At 42.1% G+C, this 17,335-nt stretch overlaps 2 protein-coding genes across 7 annotated transcripts in view; one reads left to right on the forward strand and one right to left on the reverse strand.

Annotated features, from left to right (window-relative positions):
- Positions 1–830: 830 nt before the first annotated feature.
- On the reverse strand, positions 831–8,755 carry LOC122684109 (translation initiation factor IF-2-like). The gene is made up of 3 exons (XM_043887968.1): positions 8,418–8,755; positions 7,609–8,331; positions 831–863 (listed from the first exon to the last, which is right to left on the reverse strand). The coding sequence occupies exons 1-2, from the start codon at positions 8,753–8,755 to the stop codon at positions 7,620–7,622; spliced, it is 1,050 nt and encodes a 349-aa protein (XP_043743903.1). The 3' UTR covers positions 831–863; positions 7,609–7,619.
- An 85-nt stretch (positions 8,756–8,840) lies between these two features.
- Positions 8,841–17,335, forward strand: part of TMEM200A (transmembrane protein 200A) — a 79,607-nt gene continuing 71,112 nt past the window's right edge. For 5 of the 6 annotated variants that reach the window (XR_006338010.1, XR_006338011.1, XR_006338012.1 and 2 more), the window contains exon 1: positions 8,844–8,966. The gene's annotated coding sequence lies outside the window, so the exon portion shown is untranslated. Of the gene's footprint in view, positions 8,967–17,335 lie in introns of all 6 variants that reach the window. The other variant, XM_043888428.1, reaches the window with a different exon arrangement.

The following is a 17,335-nucleotide window of genomic DNA, read 5'->3' on the forward strand; positions in this document are numbered from 1 at the left end:
ATAGGACCAGAAAAGTATATAAGTAGACAATGCTCTTGCTATCAAGATAACAGAAAATCGGGCAACCATTACTTTGCCTTTTTCCACATTTTGAAGTAAATTATTCTTTAGCACATAAACAAGAAGGAAATGCCATGAAGCTGCAGCTCGATTGCATTTGCAGAAGATTCCTTGGGACTTCCTTTTAGAGAGAATGAAAGCTCAGGAAGCTTTCAATCCAGTTTGTAGATCTCAGAAAGGATTCTAGAAATTTTGTATTTCAGTTGATGAATTGTAGAGTGAAATCTGGTTCTTAAATTTGTGGCTGCTTGTATATGCCAGGTTTGGAGAAAAGCTTGGAAAATATGAAGGTGAACTTCCTAAATCTATCATTTATAAGTAAGATCCATTCTGCTGCTGGGTCCACAGTTATAGAGAAGGGAACGGTCTCAATGGTTTTTATGGTCATTTTTTGAATGTGTATTATAAAAGTGATGTAAGGTCACTATAAAACAATTTAAAAGATCAAAATTGTGTAAAATAAAAATTATAAGAATCCTTTCAATCTTTAGGGCTTCCCTTGTGCCTCAGCTGTAAAGAATCTGCCTGCAATGCGGGAGACTTGGGTTCTATCCCTGGGTTGGGAAGATCCCTTGGAGAAGGGAAAGGCTACTCATTCTGGTATGCTGGCCTGGAGAATTCCATGGACTGTGGTCACTGTGGTCACAAAGTGTCAGAGATGACAGAGTGACTTTCACTTTCTTCTTTTCACTCTTTAATTTTATTCCCCACTATTAGCCTCCGCTAGTATTTTAGTATGCAACCTTCCATGCCTTACACCACACAAACACACACACACACACACACACACACACACACACACACTTTAAACAAAGATGAGATCACTCTTTTTGAGATGTTCTACTTCTTTCCTCACTTACCTGTGTCTCCTTGACATCTATCCATATTGCTGGATATAGACCTTTTCTGTTTAATGCTACATGGTATTAAACATTATATGAATATATCATAATTTAACCAGTGATGAACATGGAGTGATTTCTAGTTTTCCCTGAGAGAGAGCTAATGTAGTTCTTGAGAGCCCAGACTCTGGCAACAGACTGCATAGGCTCATAAACCCAGTTTCTCCACTTACTAACTTATGTAAATTATTCAACCTTCTTAATTCTCAGTTATTTCATTTGTAAATGGGTTAAGACTAGCATTTAATCTGGGAACTTGTTGTGAAGAATTAATAAATATGAAATGCTTAAATAGTGCCTTTCTCATAGTAAATACTGTATGAAGGTTCACTGTGATATTTTGTTACTAGGGACAATACTGCAATCCATTGTTTTCATATATATATCTATGTATATATATACATATATATATATCTGAATTTTAGCTCGAACAGATCATATACTTTTATTCATTTATTTACATTTTATTTTTGGCTGTACTGGGTCTTCATTGCTTTGCATGGGCTTTCTCTAGTTGTGGTGAGTGGGGGAGTACTCTCTAGTTGCAGCATGCAAGCTTTTCATTGCATAGCTTCTCTTGTTGCAGAGCACAGGCTCTAGGCTGGGGGACTCAGTAGTTGTGGTCCTTGGGCTTAGTTGCTCTGTGGCATGAGGAATCTTCACAGGCCAGCAATTGACCCTGCATGCCCTGTATTGGCATGTAGTTCTTGACAAGTTCAGATTCTTATCCATTGTGCCCACAGAAGTCTAATCATGTTTTTGAGGACACAGAATTAGACTGGTGGTGAAAACAGTCAATGGACTCTTAGTCTTCATTTTTCATTTAGCAGAAGTAGTATGGAGAGAAAAGGCAACGCACTGCTGTGATCATGCACTATCAGAGCTAGAGACTGTAAATAAAGACATTTATTTTCCAAATTTCTCCAGTTTATCCGTTTCCAATATCCTAGTTCAGTTTGTCATCTTCCCTTACCCAGGCTGTTAACATCTTCATCTGCCGCTTCTGAGTCCCCCATCCCTTCCAACCACCCTTTACCACTGCTTCCATAAGAATATTTGAATGTTCCTTGATTTTTCCGGATTAATGCTTAAACTCTTTAACCTCGATGGCAAGGCCCTTTGTGAGCTGGTCTGTGCCTATCCCACCAAACTCCCTTTAATAGCTCTGGCTTTCTGCCACACTCTAGCCACACTGGCTTTACTGACATACCTCTGGATGTACCACACTATTTTCTCCTCTGGAAATTGCACGCACAGTTCTCCTTCTCTGAATTTTGTTCCCTTTCATCAACCTTTTGAAGCCTTCTTTTCTTTTAAGACCGAGATCTTGTATGTCAATGTCTTTGAACTATAGCTTCTGAATGATTTCTGATGACCCTTACTTTATATTACCATTTTATACCCTAGTTAAGGTGCTTTTCATACTGCAATTATATGTTTATGAAAATGCCAAATATTCCAGGTCACAAATGTGAAGAAAAGAGCTCTGACTCTTTCATTTTTATTGGAGCCTAGCTGAATATAATGTCCAATACATTGTGTGAATATTTTCTGAATGAAGGAATGAACAATCTAAAACTGAAGTTCAGCTTATTTTATCACAAGGCTGTTTCCTTTGCTGTGGAAGTATGGTAAGACTGGGGAAATGTATATACTTTCAGGGATATGCTGACATCTCTCAATCCCCTTGGCACTTTAAAACAGTGTATAATTATCATGTTTTACAAGTGTTGAATAAACACCAAATCGGAATAGGAAAACTTGGGTTCTGGTCATGGTTTCACCACTCTCTGGTCATATGATCCTGAGACAGGTACTTATCTTGTGTTCATAAATTTAAAAATGAGGGAGCTGAAAGGAACGACAGCTAATGTATTTTAAAGGTTGTTTTCTAGCAACTTTAAAAACTGAATGTAGTGCCTAAGAGACAATTTGACCTGCTCAAGTTTATTATAGTTCATTTGTTTACAGAAAAAGGTGTTTTCAGATCATCAGTGGCACAATGAGCAATGATCCTAAGTGTCAAAATTCATTAAATGACTATTATAATAAAATAGGTGATCAAATTTGACATCTCTTTTGAAAAATGAATTTTTCAATATTACCTCATGTTCTAAAATAAATGTGTGAAATGTGCCTATCTACAAAACAGAAAAGGACTCTAGACATAGAGAATTGACTTACCCTTTTCAAAGGGGGAAGACAGGGAATGGACTGGGAGTTTGGGGGTTGGTAGATAGATGCAAGCTATACATTTAGAATGGATAAACAACAAGGTCCTAATGTATATTCAATATCCTGTGATAAACCCTAATGGAAAAGAATATTTAAAAAAGAATGCAAAATAAAATAAAATAAATCTGTGAAAGGGTATCCTCAGGGCTTCTAAACAGCACAATTTATTTATTTTATTTATTTTATTTTTTTTAGTCAACAAAAAATTTTTAATGGAAATCAGAGATTATGGTATTACAAAATTGACACTTTTTGCAAGGTTAAAATTTGATTAACCATTTTTTTAGACATTCTCTTTGGAGATACCCATTCATTTTATTTTTTTGGATGGGGAGGGAGGTGGGAGGGGGGTTCAGGATGGGGAACACATGTAAATCCATGGCTGATTCATATCAATGTATGGTAAAAACCACTACAATATTGTAAAGCAAATAGCCTCCAACTAATAAAAATAAATGAAAAAAAATAAAAATAAAAAATAAACAGCACAATTTAAATTGCATTCTATTTTACCAGCATTGTAACTTAATTAAGATTTATGCATAAGTGTAAATGATTACTGTTTACAAAGTCAGCTCTGTGACGTGCAGATTTCTGTTGGTAGTATAATTAAGGCATCCAGATATTTGTAAACATGTTTGATATCAAAATGCCAAGTTATCTCATTCTAACTTAATAAAAAATGTATCTAATATAATTGTCAAGAAAGACATTATCTTTCTTTACTCCAGTTCATAAATTATGGTTGGAAAAACTCTAAACTGAAAGATTTGGTACGTTTAAAATTTTTATTTTATCAAATATTATCAGTTTAATATGTATGTGACATGCTGTTGATTTGATTGAGCAGAAATCAGAGATTAAACTGTTTTACAATAAATTTTCTCTGTGCCTAAGAATGTTATGTTGAGAGGGCATCCTTCACACAGTGGATGAGAGACATGTTGAACATCTGCTATGTATCAGGCTGAGTACTTTACAAATACTATTTTATCATCATTGAGTTCTTAAAACAGCATTATAAGGACATACTATAATTATTGACAGTATGAATGAGAGCCTAAGTAACACCATGCCACCGTAACCAAACAATGTAGCTAAGAGAGCAGCATTTGGGGTGTGTATCTGGAGAGAACTGAAGTGAAGGGTGATATAAGCAGAGTACCATGGAAGTCACAAGGTGATGGAAATCGTGTCCTAGTGCAACACTTCTCAAATTTAAACAAGTAGACTAATAACTTGAAGATGTTGTTCATTGAAGAGTATCATTCAAGAGGTTTGGGTTGGGGCTGAGATCCTACTGTTGTAACAACTCCTCGGTGATGACAGTGTTGCCCAACCTCCAACCACACTTTGAGTAGCCAGGTGCTAATGCCCCTTGACTGTTTCAGTACCATGGACAGTGGACCCGGTGTGCCACCGGGCCACCTCTGCCACTTCCCTCAAATCTCTAATATCTTCTGTGGGTAGATTCTTGTAACAAAACGCACAGACAGACTATTAAAAAAAAAAACAAAAAAAACTGCTTCTTGGATTGTAGCAGCGATCGGGTGATCCTTCCCGTTATATAGGTATGTACAAATCTATCCAGAGGAAAAAACTGGGGCTTTAGAAAGGAGAGAGGGTGCCTCCTTCTGCAATTTAAAAATGGATGCTGCTACTGCTCCTCAGGTAGAAAGAATCTAATCAGGACAAATAGGGAATTCATAGAATATTTAAACAATAGTATTAGCTTCAATATTGTAAAGTATCTATTTGAGATATCTAACTTGCACATTTGATGAACAGAAGTTAGCAGCATCTTTCTGCCACTAAATCTACTCAACTATTAGCCAATACATAATGAGAGAGGAAAATTTAAAATACAGCAAAATGCTACTCAAAAGAAGAGTGAAATTGAAATGATTTTAAATGTTTACTTTTAAATATATTTCTGCTATCTTTTACTTTCTTCTGGATTCTTTCCACCTAATCCCATATTTTAAGGATAAATTCAAATAGACAATTTTCTTTGACTTTGTCCTTCTTTACCGCTTACTTTGCTGGCAACTCTGGGTGACAGCAAAGCTTCCTCAGGGGCTTTACCACTATCAATCTATTTCACAGCTGGAGCAGATTAATTCAGATAAGAATCTGGCAAACAATTCCATTTGTTTGCCATTAAAGATATTTTTATTTTCTGGTTGAGGGATTTTTTGGCTCAGATCTAGAGATGTTATGGGCTACAATTACAGCAAAAGCGAATGAGTACCATCCCACATAAACTTCACCAGTCTTCCCTTAGCCTTGTTACAAGATCTACTTAAGAATACTTGTTCTTTTCCATTCCAATGTGTGTTTTCAAAATCAATTCACTCAAAATGTGTTGCCATCCATCGGGCTTACATTTGTAGTGTACCAAGAACGAAAATGTTGATTCACATATTTCAACATTTTTCTCAAGCTAATTCTCAATTCCAGAGGAAGCATCTTACTCTATTAATAGCATTAAGACAAGCTTGGGGGGTGTGTGTGTGTGTGTGTGTGTGTGTGTGTGTAACCAAAACTGTGATGAGGATCTGTGTCATAGGTTAAAAGAGTCTTACATGTATTATTTCATTTAATTTGCAAAAAATTCTTTGGAAATAAAATACTTTGAAATATAAAATGCTTTGAAATAGTTTTTTTCCTACTTAAGGATTAGGAGAAATGCGGGGTCATTTCCCTCCATTAGTATTTAGTTGAATTTGAATTACAGTGAATGTTTTGCTCCCACTACGCACTCTTGTAAGATGGGCTTATTCTAGTGGAAATTGATGCATCTCAGAAGGACACTGCAAAAAATATTATGTGTGAAGTGCAGTGCAGCTTGATGGTGAGAGGTGTCATCCATTACCTCAAAGGAGGATATGGAGTTAAATTCAAAACCCATTACAGGCATGGTATTTTTACTGCTCTTTTTCCACATGCAGAGATACTGCCCTTTAGCGGAGATTAAATAATTTACCTGAGTTTGTCTTGAGCACTCAATGCCAAGGAAGAATTTATGAGAATGCCAAGCATTTATCTTGGAAGTTGCTTGGTATACTGAATTACAAATTAATTACTGTTTGTAATTGAATCCTTGTTTTTTCTGGTACTAATAGTAATTCTTTTAAATGGAAATATAAATAATTCTCCTTTGGTGATCTTATGTAGTTTATTTTAAGTTGAATCACTGAAATCTAAGTTCAAAAATGAATCATCAGTATTTATGACCAAAAGAATCTGCTTATGCCTCTTCCAAGGCCTTCATCTTTGAGGCAGGCTCAGTCTTTCAGAGTGTAAAATAGTTAGATGGCCATTTTAAATGTGCCACTGCTTGTCTTAGGATATCATGTTTGATGATCTTGATCACTTGTGCCCATTCTTCATTTCCTAGGAAGCCACTAGGAAACATAATTAGGAAATATCTCTCAGGAGTGCTACAGAAAAATGTGGTTTAAAGATACTTTGTTATGAAATGAAGAGGTTACAACTAAAAGGAAGGTCCCTTGGAATCACAGCCCTTTAATGGGATGCCTGCACAAATGTGTGAGCACACCTAAGCAAGTTGAGTAGGTGGCTGTGGAATAAAGAGTGTAGAGACAGGTGGGGCAAAAATAAAACTTACAGATGGTTTACAGGGGTGACTCATTTCTCTACCCCTTCCAACTTCCAACCCCTTTAGTGTTTAGTTTTGGTTTTAACATTTTGATTGTGAAATTTTTACTAAAAGTGTCAAATCTCCCAATTCTTCTAGTCAAGACAGGAAGAGTGTACCAAAGAAACCCATTTCTACAGCAGTCTCTTCTCATTGCCAAATTTGATATCCAAGATTCTTTTTTAATGTTAGAGTTTTGCGTGGAATTCTCTTCTCTTTCTCGTACATTTCCCACATCCAGAAACAAATCTTTGTTGAAAATGAAATCAGCAGACTGCACATTGAAAGACACAAATTCACTGCACTAGAATGCCATACTTGCCTTCCAGTCATCAGCTTAAATATATTCAGGAGACACACAGGTACACCCGACACTCAGCGCTGCGGGATTGTAAGCTCTGTACATGGCAGGGTCGTGGGTGGACTATCTGGTAATTCCGAGTTTTACATAAAACTTTATTTACTGAATTGACCTGCATATATACAATCACCAGTTCGGTCTCTGCCAAATAGGAGGTACCTAGCATAACCTTTAGCAGCTTCCCAGGTGGCAGAGTGGTAAAAAGAATCCTCCTGCCAATGCAGGCGACACGGAGACCGAGGTTTGATCCCTGGATCAGAAAGATCCTCTGGAGGAGGAAATGGCAACCCAAGTCAGTATTCTTGCCTGGAAAATTCCACCGAGGCTGGTGGGCTACAGTCCATGGGGGTCACAAAGAGTTGGACGACTGAGCGCGCGCGTACACACACACACACACACGTCAGATAACCTTCTTCTCTGTGAATAGGGGACAGTCCCCACTTACTGGATGTTTGAGGGTAACGAGGATTAACCCATACTCCTCCTTGGCTGTGACGTTTAGAGTTGAACCTAAGCACTGCTCACCGAAGCTCTCAAAGATCCGGTTCGCCCTCGTCCGCCCTGCCCATGACCATGATAGGGCTATTCGCGTGGACCTTTTTTGCCGAGCTAGATCGGGTGGGCGCTCCAGCGCCGCGTTGATAGTAGATCCCGGGTCTGGTTCCGCTCGCGCAGCGCCGGCGCAGCCCGCCAGGGGGACCCCGACCAGCCCCGGCAGCGTCAGATAAGAGAGAGTCCGAGGGGCGTGGAGCGAGAGTCCTCCAGCGTCGGCTCCAGGAAAACCCGGAATCAGCCAGGGCTTCCCCACTGGTCCAGGGGCTGGTGGGACCCTGGCTCCGAATCCTGGGGTTCCAGTGAGAGGCGCGCCCGGCTGGTGGGTGTGTCCTTTTCCACCGTCTGGGCTTCCAGCCGGGAGGAGAGCCCCAGAAAGCGGGTATTTTGTTCCCAACGATAGGTTTTTGTCTGCGATGATCCCTGCACTGCAAGTGCAACTTTGAGGCCGGGGTACGCCTCCTGGGGGCTGGGAGTCCGGGGGCGGGGGTTGGATTTTGTCTGCATCCTCAAGGAGGAGGCTGGCGGCGAGAGTGGGGGCGGCAGGGCCGGGGGAGTTCCTACCGGTCGTGGGCAGCGGGAGACTCGCGGGCACCCAGGTCGCGATCGCGTGGCCACGCTCCTGGAAGCCCGCCCGGCACCCTACGCGCCGCCCCCAGACGCCTCTTCCTGCGACTGGATCGTGAGGTTCGGCGGGGATCTCTTCAGTGGGGATCTGAGCACTGCTGAAAACTTTTCTCCTCTCAGCCTCCGTGAGTCTTTTGTCTTGTGCGGCTGCGAGTCCCTGTCCGCTGCCCGGCGCCCCGCGCCCGGTGACCACCGAGGGCAGGAGCGCTCGGACGCCGTGCGCCCTATGGCTGCGGCCGGCGGCCCGGCGACCCGCGGCGGGCACGGCCAGCGGCGCGCCCCCAGCCCCGAGGCCGCCGCCCCCACCCACTTCGGCCCTCCGGCAGCCCCCGCCGCCCGCCCCCTCGCCTGACTCATCCGCCCGCGGTGGCCGCGCCGAGTCCGCTGCCCGAGCCCCGCCGGGATGGGGAGGGAGACCGCGGCTGCCCAAGGCTGCGGAGGTTTCTGCTGACGCCCCCAACCCCGCTGCCTCCTGCGCTCCGCTCCGGAGGCGCCCGACGTCCCACCCGCTCCGGGAGTGAGAGCCGTGAGAGGCGACTGGACCCCCGAGGCCCCGCGCTCCGGACAGGTAAGGGGGGAAGAGAAGGATGCTGCCGGGGATGGGAAGGTGGGTGGGCAATCGGTGCAGTTGAAACGCGGCGCTGCTTCACCACCCTCTCCCTCCCCGCCCCTCCTCGGCTCCCAGAGTTAGGATAAACACTGTCTCCTGAAGTTTCGGGAATAAACCAAACCCGCGGTCAACTCTGGACTCCCCAGTCCCCGCAGCGCAAGAGGAGCGGTGGAGGGCAGCCTCCCAGGACCCCGGAGCCTTGGAGCGCCTGGCTGCGTTTCTCCAAGCTACAACCTCCTTTGTCTCCGTTCCAGAGTCGGCATTCTCTGTAAAGATGTCCACAGTCTTAATTTATAGTAGTCCTTGGCAAGAGCAAAGTGTGGTCAGGGTTTCCTAAAGCAGGATCTGTATGTGGTAGGATCTTCATAGACAAAATGGAGAGGCGAAGCAATTATTTGCCAAATTCAGCGCTATTCTTCTGCCTATATAATCTGTCCTTTAGAGAAAGGGCTGAGCGTTTGCAAGATTTGCTCCATTAATCATTCTTTTGCTTTAATTAATTGCCCAAGCCAGCATTTCACATTTTGTAGGTACAGGCTGTGGGTATTTATTGCCACTAGTTTTCCACTGAGAAGTATGTGTGTGTGTGTGAATGGTATATATAATAAAAACAATTCATTATTCAGTACCAGGCATAGGCAATGCCAAAAAGTCAGATGCTTCCCATATACGTAATTTTATTACATACGTAATCTCTCTGAAGTCAGATCAAGTACACCTTAGCCTGGTATTGGACTATGTGTGTGGACCGAAGTGTTTATTACCTTTTTTTTCCCCCTAAAGACCTTCAAAAGTACTTGTGGACAACAAGAAAGCATTTCAAGAATCGACAACTGTTCTTATTTGTCAGTAAGAATATTGAACTCTTTAGGTTTTGCTGTCAAACCAAGTTCTAAGGTATACTTTTTGTAGCTCTTTATGAAGAACTACAAAATTATGAACAAATATTAACAGTTCTGTGAAAGCTATTAACTTTGCTGGCTTGTCATGTCTTGGTTTACAGAAACATATAAAATGACCTTCAGTTTGTTATTTGGCCACCAATACTGGAATATATCACCATTTTGTGAAAAGTAGGCTGAACTTCAAACTTCTCAAACCTTACTTTATTTTTCCACTACTTTTCCCCTATACAGAAGCATCCACCTTAGTTTCATGCTTCTCAGACAGCTTAAGTGAAGGAGTTGTTCTTAACAGAAAATAATGTTTCTCTTAAGTAAATTAATGTTTGAGATTTTTTTTTTACTATTAAAATATATCTTCTGAAGTGCTAGGAATGTTTTTCTCTAATGAAGTCTTACTATAGAGCTCATTATTGTGAGGTGATTTAACTATAATTTGTAACCTTGGTTATAATTAGCTTTGTATCCTAGGCTGGGGAAGGTTTTAGTGAAAGAGAGTTGTGTGGGGAGCATCCGTATGCGGTCTGCAGGCAGCTGGCACAGAGAGATTTAACCTGTTGCTTCTGAGTCAGGTTCAGGGAAATACATGTAATATCCAAAGGCTTTCTGGAAGGGATTCTTCAGGAAAGGTCACTGTAAAGTGTGATGGCTGCACTTTTTATTCCAATTTAGAGGAATTACTAGTAAGCTTTCGAACATTCCAAGAGTTAGATTACTATACTTGAACTTTTGTAGCTTCAGCATTTTGACAACAGTTCTTTGGACCAAGATAGCTACTAGCATGTAGGGGGAGAGGATTCAAATCGTTTATTTAAATTCTCTTATTCCCATAATAAATCTCAGAGTAAAGGAACAGAAATTTAAGAAAATAGATAAGAACAAAGATAAGAACAGATGTCACTTTTTTATGTTTCTTCAACAACATCAGTAGACAATAAAATTAAGTCTTCATGTTAATACCTATTACTTATATAGAATGTAGAGTCTAAAAGAGGAGGCAATTTTAAAATAAATTTCATTTAGTGTTACTTTTGCTAAATGAGGGACAGCATGAGGAGTTCAGTCAAGCAAAGCACATTTGGGAAAAGAACTTGTGTAGAGATGAAAAAAATGTGTCTGCAGTAAGATGGACCCTTCATTTTATTAAGGGATATATGATTTGCAGTTTTGTCAAGGGTATTTGTTTCAGGATTTAAGATCTGCTTTGTCTGCTAAGATCTGATATGTGTCCAACCATTCAGAAAACATGCGTGAACCCTTGTCATGGTGCCAGGTTTGCTGATTGGTGGCAAACTAGCCTCTCCTCTGGGAGTTTGCAGGCTGGCAGGGAGGGGACTGGGAAATGTGTCAGATCACTGAGCATCTGCAATGGTCCTTGAGCATCAGGGGTCTGGTCCACACTGGATTTCCAAGGGCATTGGATGGGGAGCTGGAAAACCCAAGTTGTTATCCTGGCTGAGACACTGGTTATGTGGCCTTGGATACCTTTCTAGGCTTTTCAGAGTCTCTGCTCTGGTTGGCAGACCAAGGACTTTGGACTGTGATCTTTTCATCCTCTTTGTAGAAAGCTGCATGATGAAGAGAAATCAGGATGTGGTGGGGGTGGTGTGGTGAGCAGAGGTTGGGTTGGGGGAAGACAGGCTGGAGACTTCACTGGACACTGAGAAAGAGTAATGACCATGATAGTAGGAGGTCAAGGAGACTGGACATCTGGCCCATCACTGATTCGCCGAGTTCAAAATACATAACACAATAATGAGTTAGCAACATTCACTTAGTCCTTGATGGTTTTCGATGAATTTTCACAAATAATGGCAGTTGATTTTCTTTACAGCTCCAAGAGGTTATTCAAGTAGAAAGGTGATGAAACCAGGACTAATTTTGCAGAGCATGTTTGTGCCAGTATGCTCCGTTGCTTTTTTGCAGGATCTGTAGAGACAAGAGAAGCTAGAACACACTTTGGAAACCTGGTGTACATAGGAGACAGAGATAAGGGTGGCATCAGATTTTAGTGGAGTTTCGAATGTCTGAGGAAAAGTTTAGGTTATATTCTGGAAGATGTATGCGTGCTAAGTTGCTTCAGTTGTGTCTGACTCTTTGTGATCCCATGAACTGTAGCCCGCCAGGCTCCTCTGGCCATGGGATTCTCCAGGCAAGAATACTGGAGTAGTTTGCTCCAGGGGATTTGCCCCGCCTAGGGATTGAATCCACATCTCCTGCATCTCCTGCCCATATCTCCTGCATCTTCTGCATTGCAAGCAGATTCTTTACTGTTGAGCCACTGGGGAAGCCCATACTGGAAGCTAAGAATCTCCAATTGTGATATTAAGACCTGAAACATCTGAAATTCTGATTGTTAATCTTTAGTTTGATTAGTCCTGTTCTGGGCTTCCTCCTCATCTCACTCCCCTCCCCATCCCCAGCAGAAATTCTGGTGATTTGAGTATTACAGTCATGGATAAGACTCTTCCAAAAGCTTTGCGTGCAATTGGAAAAAGAAAATTCTCATATAAAGATGGGCATTCTTGGGCCATTGTACTATAAATCAACGGAATATGTTCCAGTAGCAAGTTATTCTTTGGAAATTTTGTCACCGAAGGTGAAACTGCACAAAATTCATGGGAGTGTGAACCAAGTGTGAAGATGTGGACGTGTAAGTTCCTTTCTGCACTGTCCCTATCACTCTGCTCCAGACATTAAGTCCACTGATGGGGTCGAGTCCCCTCCCCTTTACCCGGTGTTTCTGCAGAAGAGAGTTAGCAGGATTCATCTGGTTATGCACCTGAGGAACCTACATTTAACTGTGTTAAGCAAAAAAAAAAAAAAAAAGTATATTTATTGGCTCATGTGACTAGAAAGTCCAAAGGTGGACTTTGCTTTAGTCATGGCTGGAACACAGAGTCTCTTTCACCCTCTTTCTCTCTCCATTTCTCAGTTTCTCTTCCTTCTGAATCAGCTTCATTCTGAGGCCCCTTTCCATGTGTTTCATGTGCTGAGAAAGGTGAGCATTGGTAGTTCCAAACCTGCACTCCTGAGCTTTTGATCCATAAGAAGAGAAGACTTGTCTCTTCCAGGTCCCGTTTATGGAAGTCTTCCAAAAGGTCTCTGGCTGGCTGTGCTTGGTGGTCATTGACTCAGTCTCCGTGTCCAACCAAGAGTGCTGCTATAATAGTCTTGGACTGGATGGCGTGCCCAGCCCTGTTCGTATGTGGTGCTGGTGGTGGGTTGGGGCGAAGGGCTGGGAGGGGCACCACAATGGACAGCTCTGTCAAGGTCATATAGATCCCCCAGACTTATGAGGCTGCCAATCAAAAACAACATGTCTATTACTGGGGAGAATTGCTCCCTCTTGGGGGATAGCCTCCTGGACAGTGATGTGAAGTTTGTGTGTAGAGGCAACTCAGATGCCCAAGGCCATGCAAATTCCAGAAATGGGACCTTCCTCCCAGCCAACGCAAAGTCAGGAAATGAAATAATTCCCTCCATGTCTAGACTTTGGTAATAAGATCCAGAAGATTATGGAGTGAGGAAGCCACCATTTATCCATGTCCATGTGCTTTTAGGAAACACCCTTGTGCCCTATTTTCAGCCTAGGGATTTTATCTTCAAAAGCCGTGGTCATCCTGGGATCATGAGATTGGAGACCCCCTGTTCTGGGCATTACAGATCTAGTCACACAGTGACAGTTTGAACATGGAAGTAAAGTGATGAACATAGAATTATTGTTTAAACAGGTTTGTTGAGATTGTAGGAACTAGGCAGAGAGGAGGCAGTGGGCAGAGATTAGGGTTATCACTTAGGAGGCCTAAGATGATTGGTCCCAAGCTAAAATATTGGCTTGTGTGAGCAACTTTATGAAGGTCTGATGAGGACTAAGGAGCCTTTGTGTTGACAGAAGCATTGGAAGGGTAAAACAAATCAGGAGGGACAAGACCAGGGGGTCGACTGGCTCAGTGGGTGAGGTGGCTGTGTGTTGTACGTTTCTTCATAGCAAATGGGCTGTATTGAGAGGCATTCTGTAGCCACCATACATCCTGGGGGCAAAACCTCTCTATGTGTAGCACTGACATTTATCAAAGACTTACCTAGTGTGCCGGGTCCCATGTTACATACTTTACATCCGTTACTCATAAAAGCCCTCTAAGGTGAGAAAACAGAAAGTAAGGGAGGTAAAATGACTTGCTCAGGGTTATATGGTCATTAAGTGGATTCAAATCCTGGCAATCTGAAACAAAGCCTGTGCTTAAACTACGCAACACTATCTCTCAAAGTCAAGATAAGAATCCAGTACATCAGGCCAAACTGAAGGATGAGTGCCAAACTGGACCATCCAATGGGCAACCAGACTGCCGGGAATACAGGTCAGACAGAAGGGATGGAATGGAGGCTATTGGGGTGAAGAGGTTGAGCATCAGGGTTCAGTAGCAAACTTAGTACCTCAGTAAGAAAGGCACAAGCGTAGATTCTTAGCTTGGGGTTCGGGTGCAGCAAGGGACGTGGGTAGGAACAACGCAGGAAGTTGACCAGGTGGGCAGATCAATAGAACAATTAGAGCTTGATTGTTGAGCTGAGGCCAGAAACTCTGCCATCTGCCTCGTTTTAAATATCCTTCGTGATATAAGTCAATGCAAATACGGCATGGGCAGCTCCGTAGAGGGAGACGGAGTTCTATTGGTTGTCAGGCACTATTGGGGAAAAAAGAGCTAACATTTGTAGAGCATCTGCCATGTGCCTTCTATACATAATCTCACCAAATCTTCATTAGAGTCCTGGGAAATGTATTGTGGCTTTTTTTTTTTTTTTTGGTTGTTGAGCCAGGAAATGAAGGCTTAGGGAGGTTAAATTACTTGCCTGAGCTCCTGGAGCCAGACTGGAAGTTGGAGGAGCTGTCATGGAAACCGAAATCTATCTGAATCTCAGCCTCATCTTGGGTCTTCAGGGAGTCATCCTGGTTCCGGCAGGGCAAGGTCAATTTCAAGTCTGGGCCAAAGACTTGGGGAAGTCAGCAGAGGCATATGATTGGAGAGGGAGATTGTGAGTCGAACGTTTAGACGTTTGAATGGGAGCTGAGAGCAGGTCATCTGAACAGAGCTGTCCAGCAGGACTGTATCTGGCTTTGGCAGAAAACTCAATAACCTAGTCGATTTTCTCCTCAGTGCAGGATCTCTATCATTACGCACGATAGATACGTCAGCAAGTCAGATGTTTGGAGGGCTTAATTTTAGTCACTGATTTCAGTTGAAGAGAAGGAACCTCTGCCAGCTGCCATGGCCTGAATTTACCTTTATACATGCAGGTACTTTTCCCAGAAGTATGATAAATAAGAAATAGATACATAGAGGAAGAGCATTAGCACATACTCAGTGCAGCAAAAATGTAGAACACACTCCCCTGTAGACATCCATACTTGAAGATGCTCTAAATGATGAAGTATTTAGAGTTATTTACTGATGAAATATGAGTGATATATCATTTCCCAACAAATGCAAGGTCAAATTGGTCTCTGTGTAAATTTATGACTGGATGTAGGTGTTTGCTGTGTGCAGTGAACTGTGTATACATATGGTAAGAAGAAGGGGAATGAGAAGGTACATGAGAAGAAATATTTGGAGAGGTAAGACAATCATGTTTAAAATGTTAAAGCAGCGCAATAAAATAGTATGATTTTAGAGTTGATAGGATCTTTCAGACAGTGATCAAGATCACGGGGCTAGCCAGTACTATGAAATACAAACTTATTAGGAGCTGTTGAACATAAATGTCATGGAAACTGAAAAGAATGGAACTGTCTGTGCCTGGGAGACAGATCAGGGGAGGCTTCCTAGAAGAGGCAAGTTCTGATGAAGTATGTATGGGCAGAGAGAAGACAGAAGGGGTTTCTAGGCAGCATGCCGCCGCTGTTTAGTCGCTAAGTCGTATCTGACCCTTTTGTGACCCCCATGGACTGTAGCCCACCAGGTTCCTCTGTCTATTTGATTCCCCAGGCAAGAATACTGGAGCGGGTTGTCATTTCCTTCTCCAGAGGATCTTTCTGACCCAGGGATTGAACGCATGTCTCCTGTTTGGCAGGTGAATTCTTTACCACTGAGCCACCTGGGAAGCCCAAGCTAGCATGATCAGGAAGTTATCAATATCCTGCAGCCAGAGACCACCAGGAAATGACTTGTAGTTGAACAGGTTGCGTTTGCTACTTGTTACAGTGAGGGAAAATGTACACTGCAGGAAAACATGGAGCGCTGCAGTAAATGTTAGAAATGACTGATTATAGGATTTCGTCTTGTAAGTGATTTGGAAGAGGGTTTAAAGAAATAGGACTTTGCTCTGCACTAAAGCAGAAATAATCTTAACGTGTTTGTATCTTAATAAGTCTTATCTAGAAGGAACAAGACTAGAGAGGCTAACACTATAATTGGCGAAGACGCAGCAAACACTCATTAGCCAGACTAGGAGACTACTGGTCATTTAGGGATTGGATAGTATTTGTGTTTTTGTGTTCAGGTAGGATTACACAGTGGTCTTGTTTTTGTCCTGATCCATCACGGTCACAGAGTGGCCTTATCTCGTGTTGATGCTCTGTGAAATCATTTCCATCCAACAGGAGAGCCCCAGGGCCAGCTCCCAGAAGTCTGGGCTACTTTTGTGCTCTTTCATAAACTGGAAATTACGTTCCACAGTGTAACTGATTTTATGCACTGACCAAGATTCCCATTTACAATAGGAGCATGTTAGTGAATGCTTCTTTTGGGAGTTATTGAGGTGATTTTCTTCCTATTCTGTAAAATTGTATTTAATATTAACAGCGTTTATTAAGTCCTCACTGTTTACTAGGTACCCTGTAAGATTCCAGGGATGTCAAGATAACAAGGATCTCAAGAATCTCATAATCTAATGAGAAAACCACATGTGAATCAGTGATTACGATGCATTGAAATAAAGTTGGTAGAGATATGAGAATAGGTAAAGACTAACAGGGGCTTTGGGGATGAAAGTGATGCTGAGAAGAAGCAGGTTCTTCTGCAGACAGTGAGCTAATCACAGAGGTACTGAATAGATTGGCAACTGCTGGGGCATGTTGGCAATTTTGAGAATCAGCATCTTGGGCTGAAATGCAGCATGAATTCAGAGGTCCTCCATCCTCTCTCTAAGCTGATCTTGGCATAGAGGAGGCACGCGTTTTTGGCTCACTTGGCAAACCAAGTATCAGATCAGCTCAGTACAAGAATGAGAACATACGTGTGCAAGTATTTGTGATACAGTAGGGTTACTTAGCATTTCTGAGGGCTGTTATTATTTCTAATCATAAAAGTATACATGCTTCCAATGAAAACTTTGGAAAATACATTATGTATTTAAAACAACTCAGGGAGAACGTTTGCCTGTAATCCCATGACCCAAAAGTACCCATAACATTTTGGCATTTTTCTT

The sequence above is a fragment of the Cervus elaphus genome, chromosome 26 (assembly GCF_910594005.1).
Source record: "Cervus elaphus chromosome 26, mCerEla1.1, whole genome shotgun sequence".
NCBI lineage: Eukaryota > Metazoa > Chordata > Mammalia > Artiodactyla > Cervidae > Cervus > Cervus elaphus.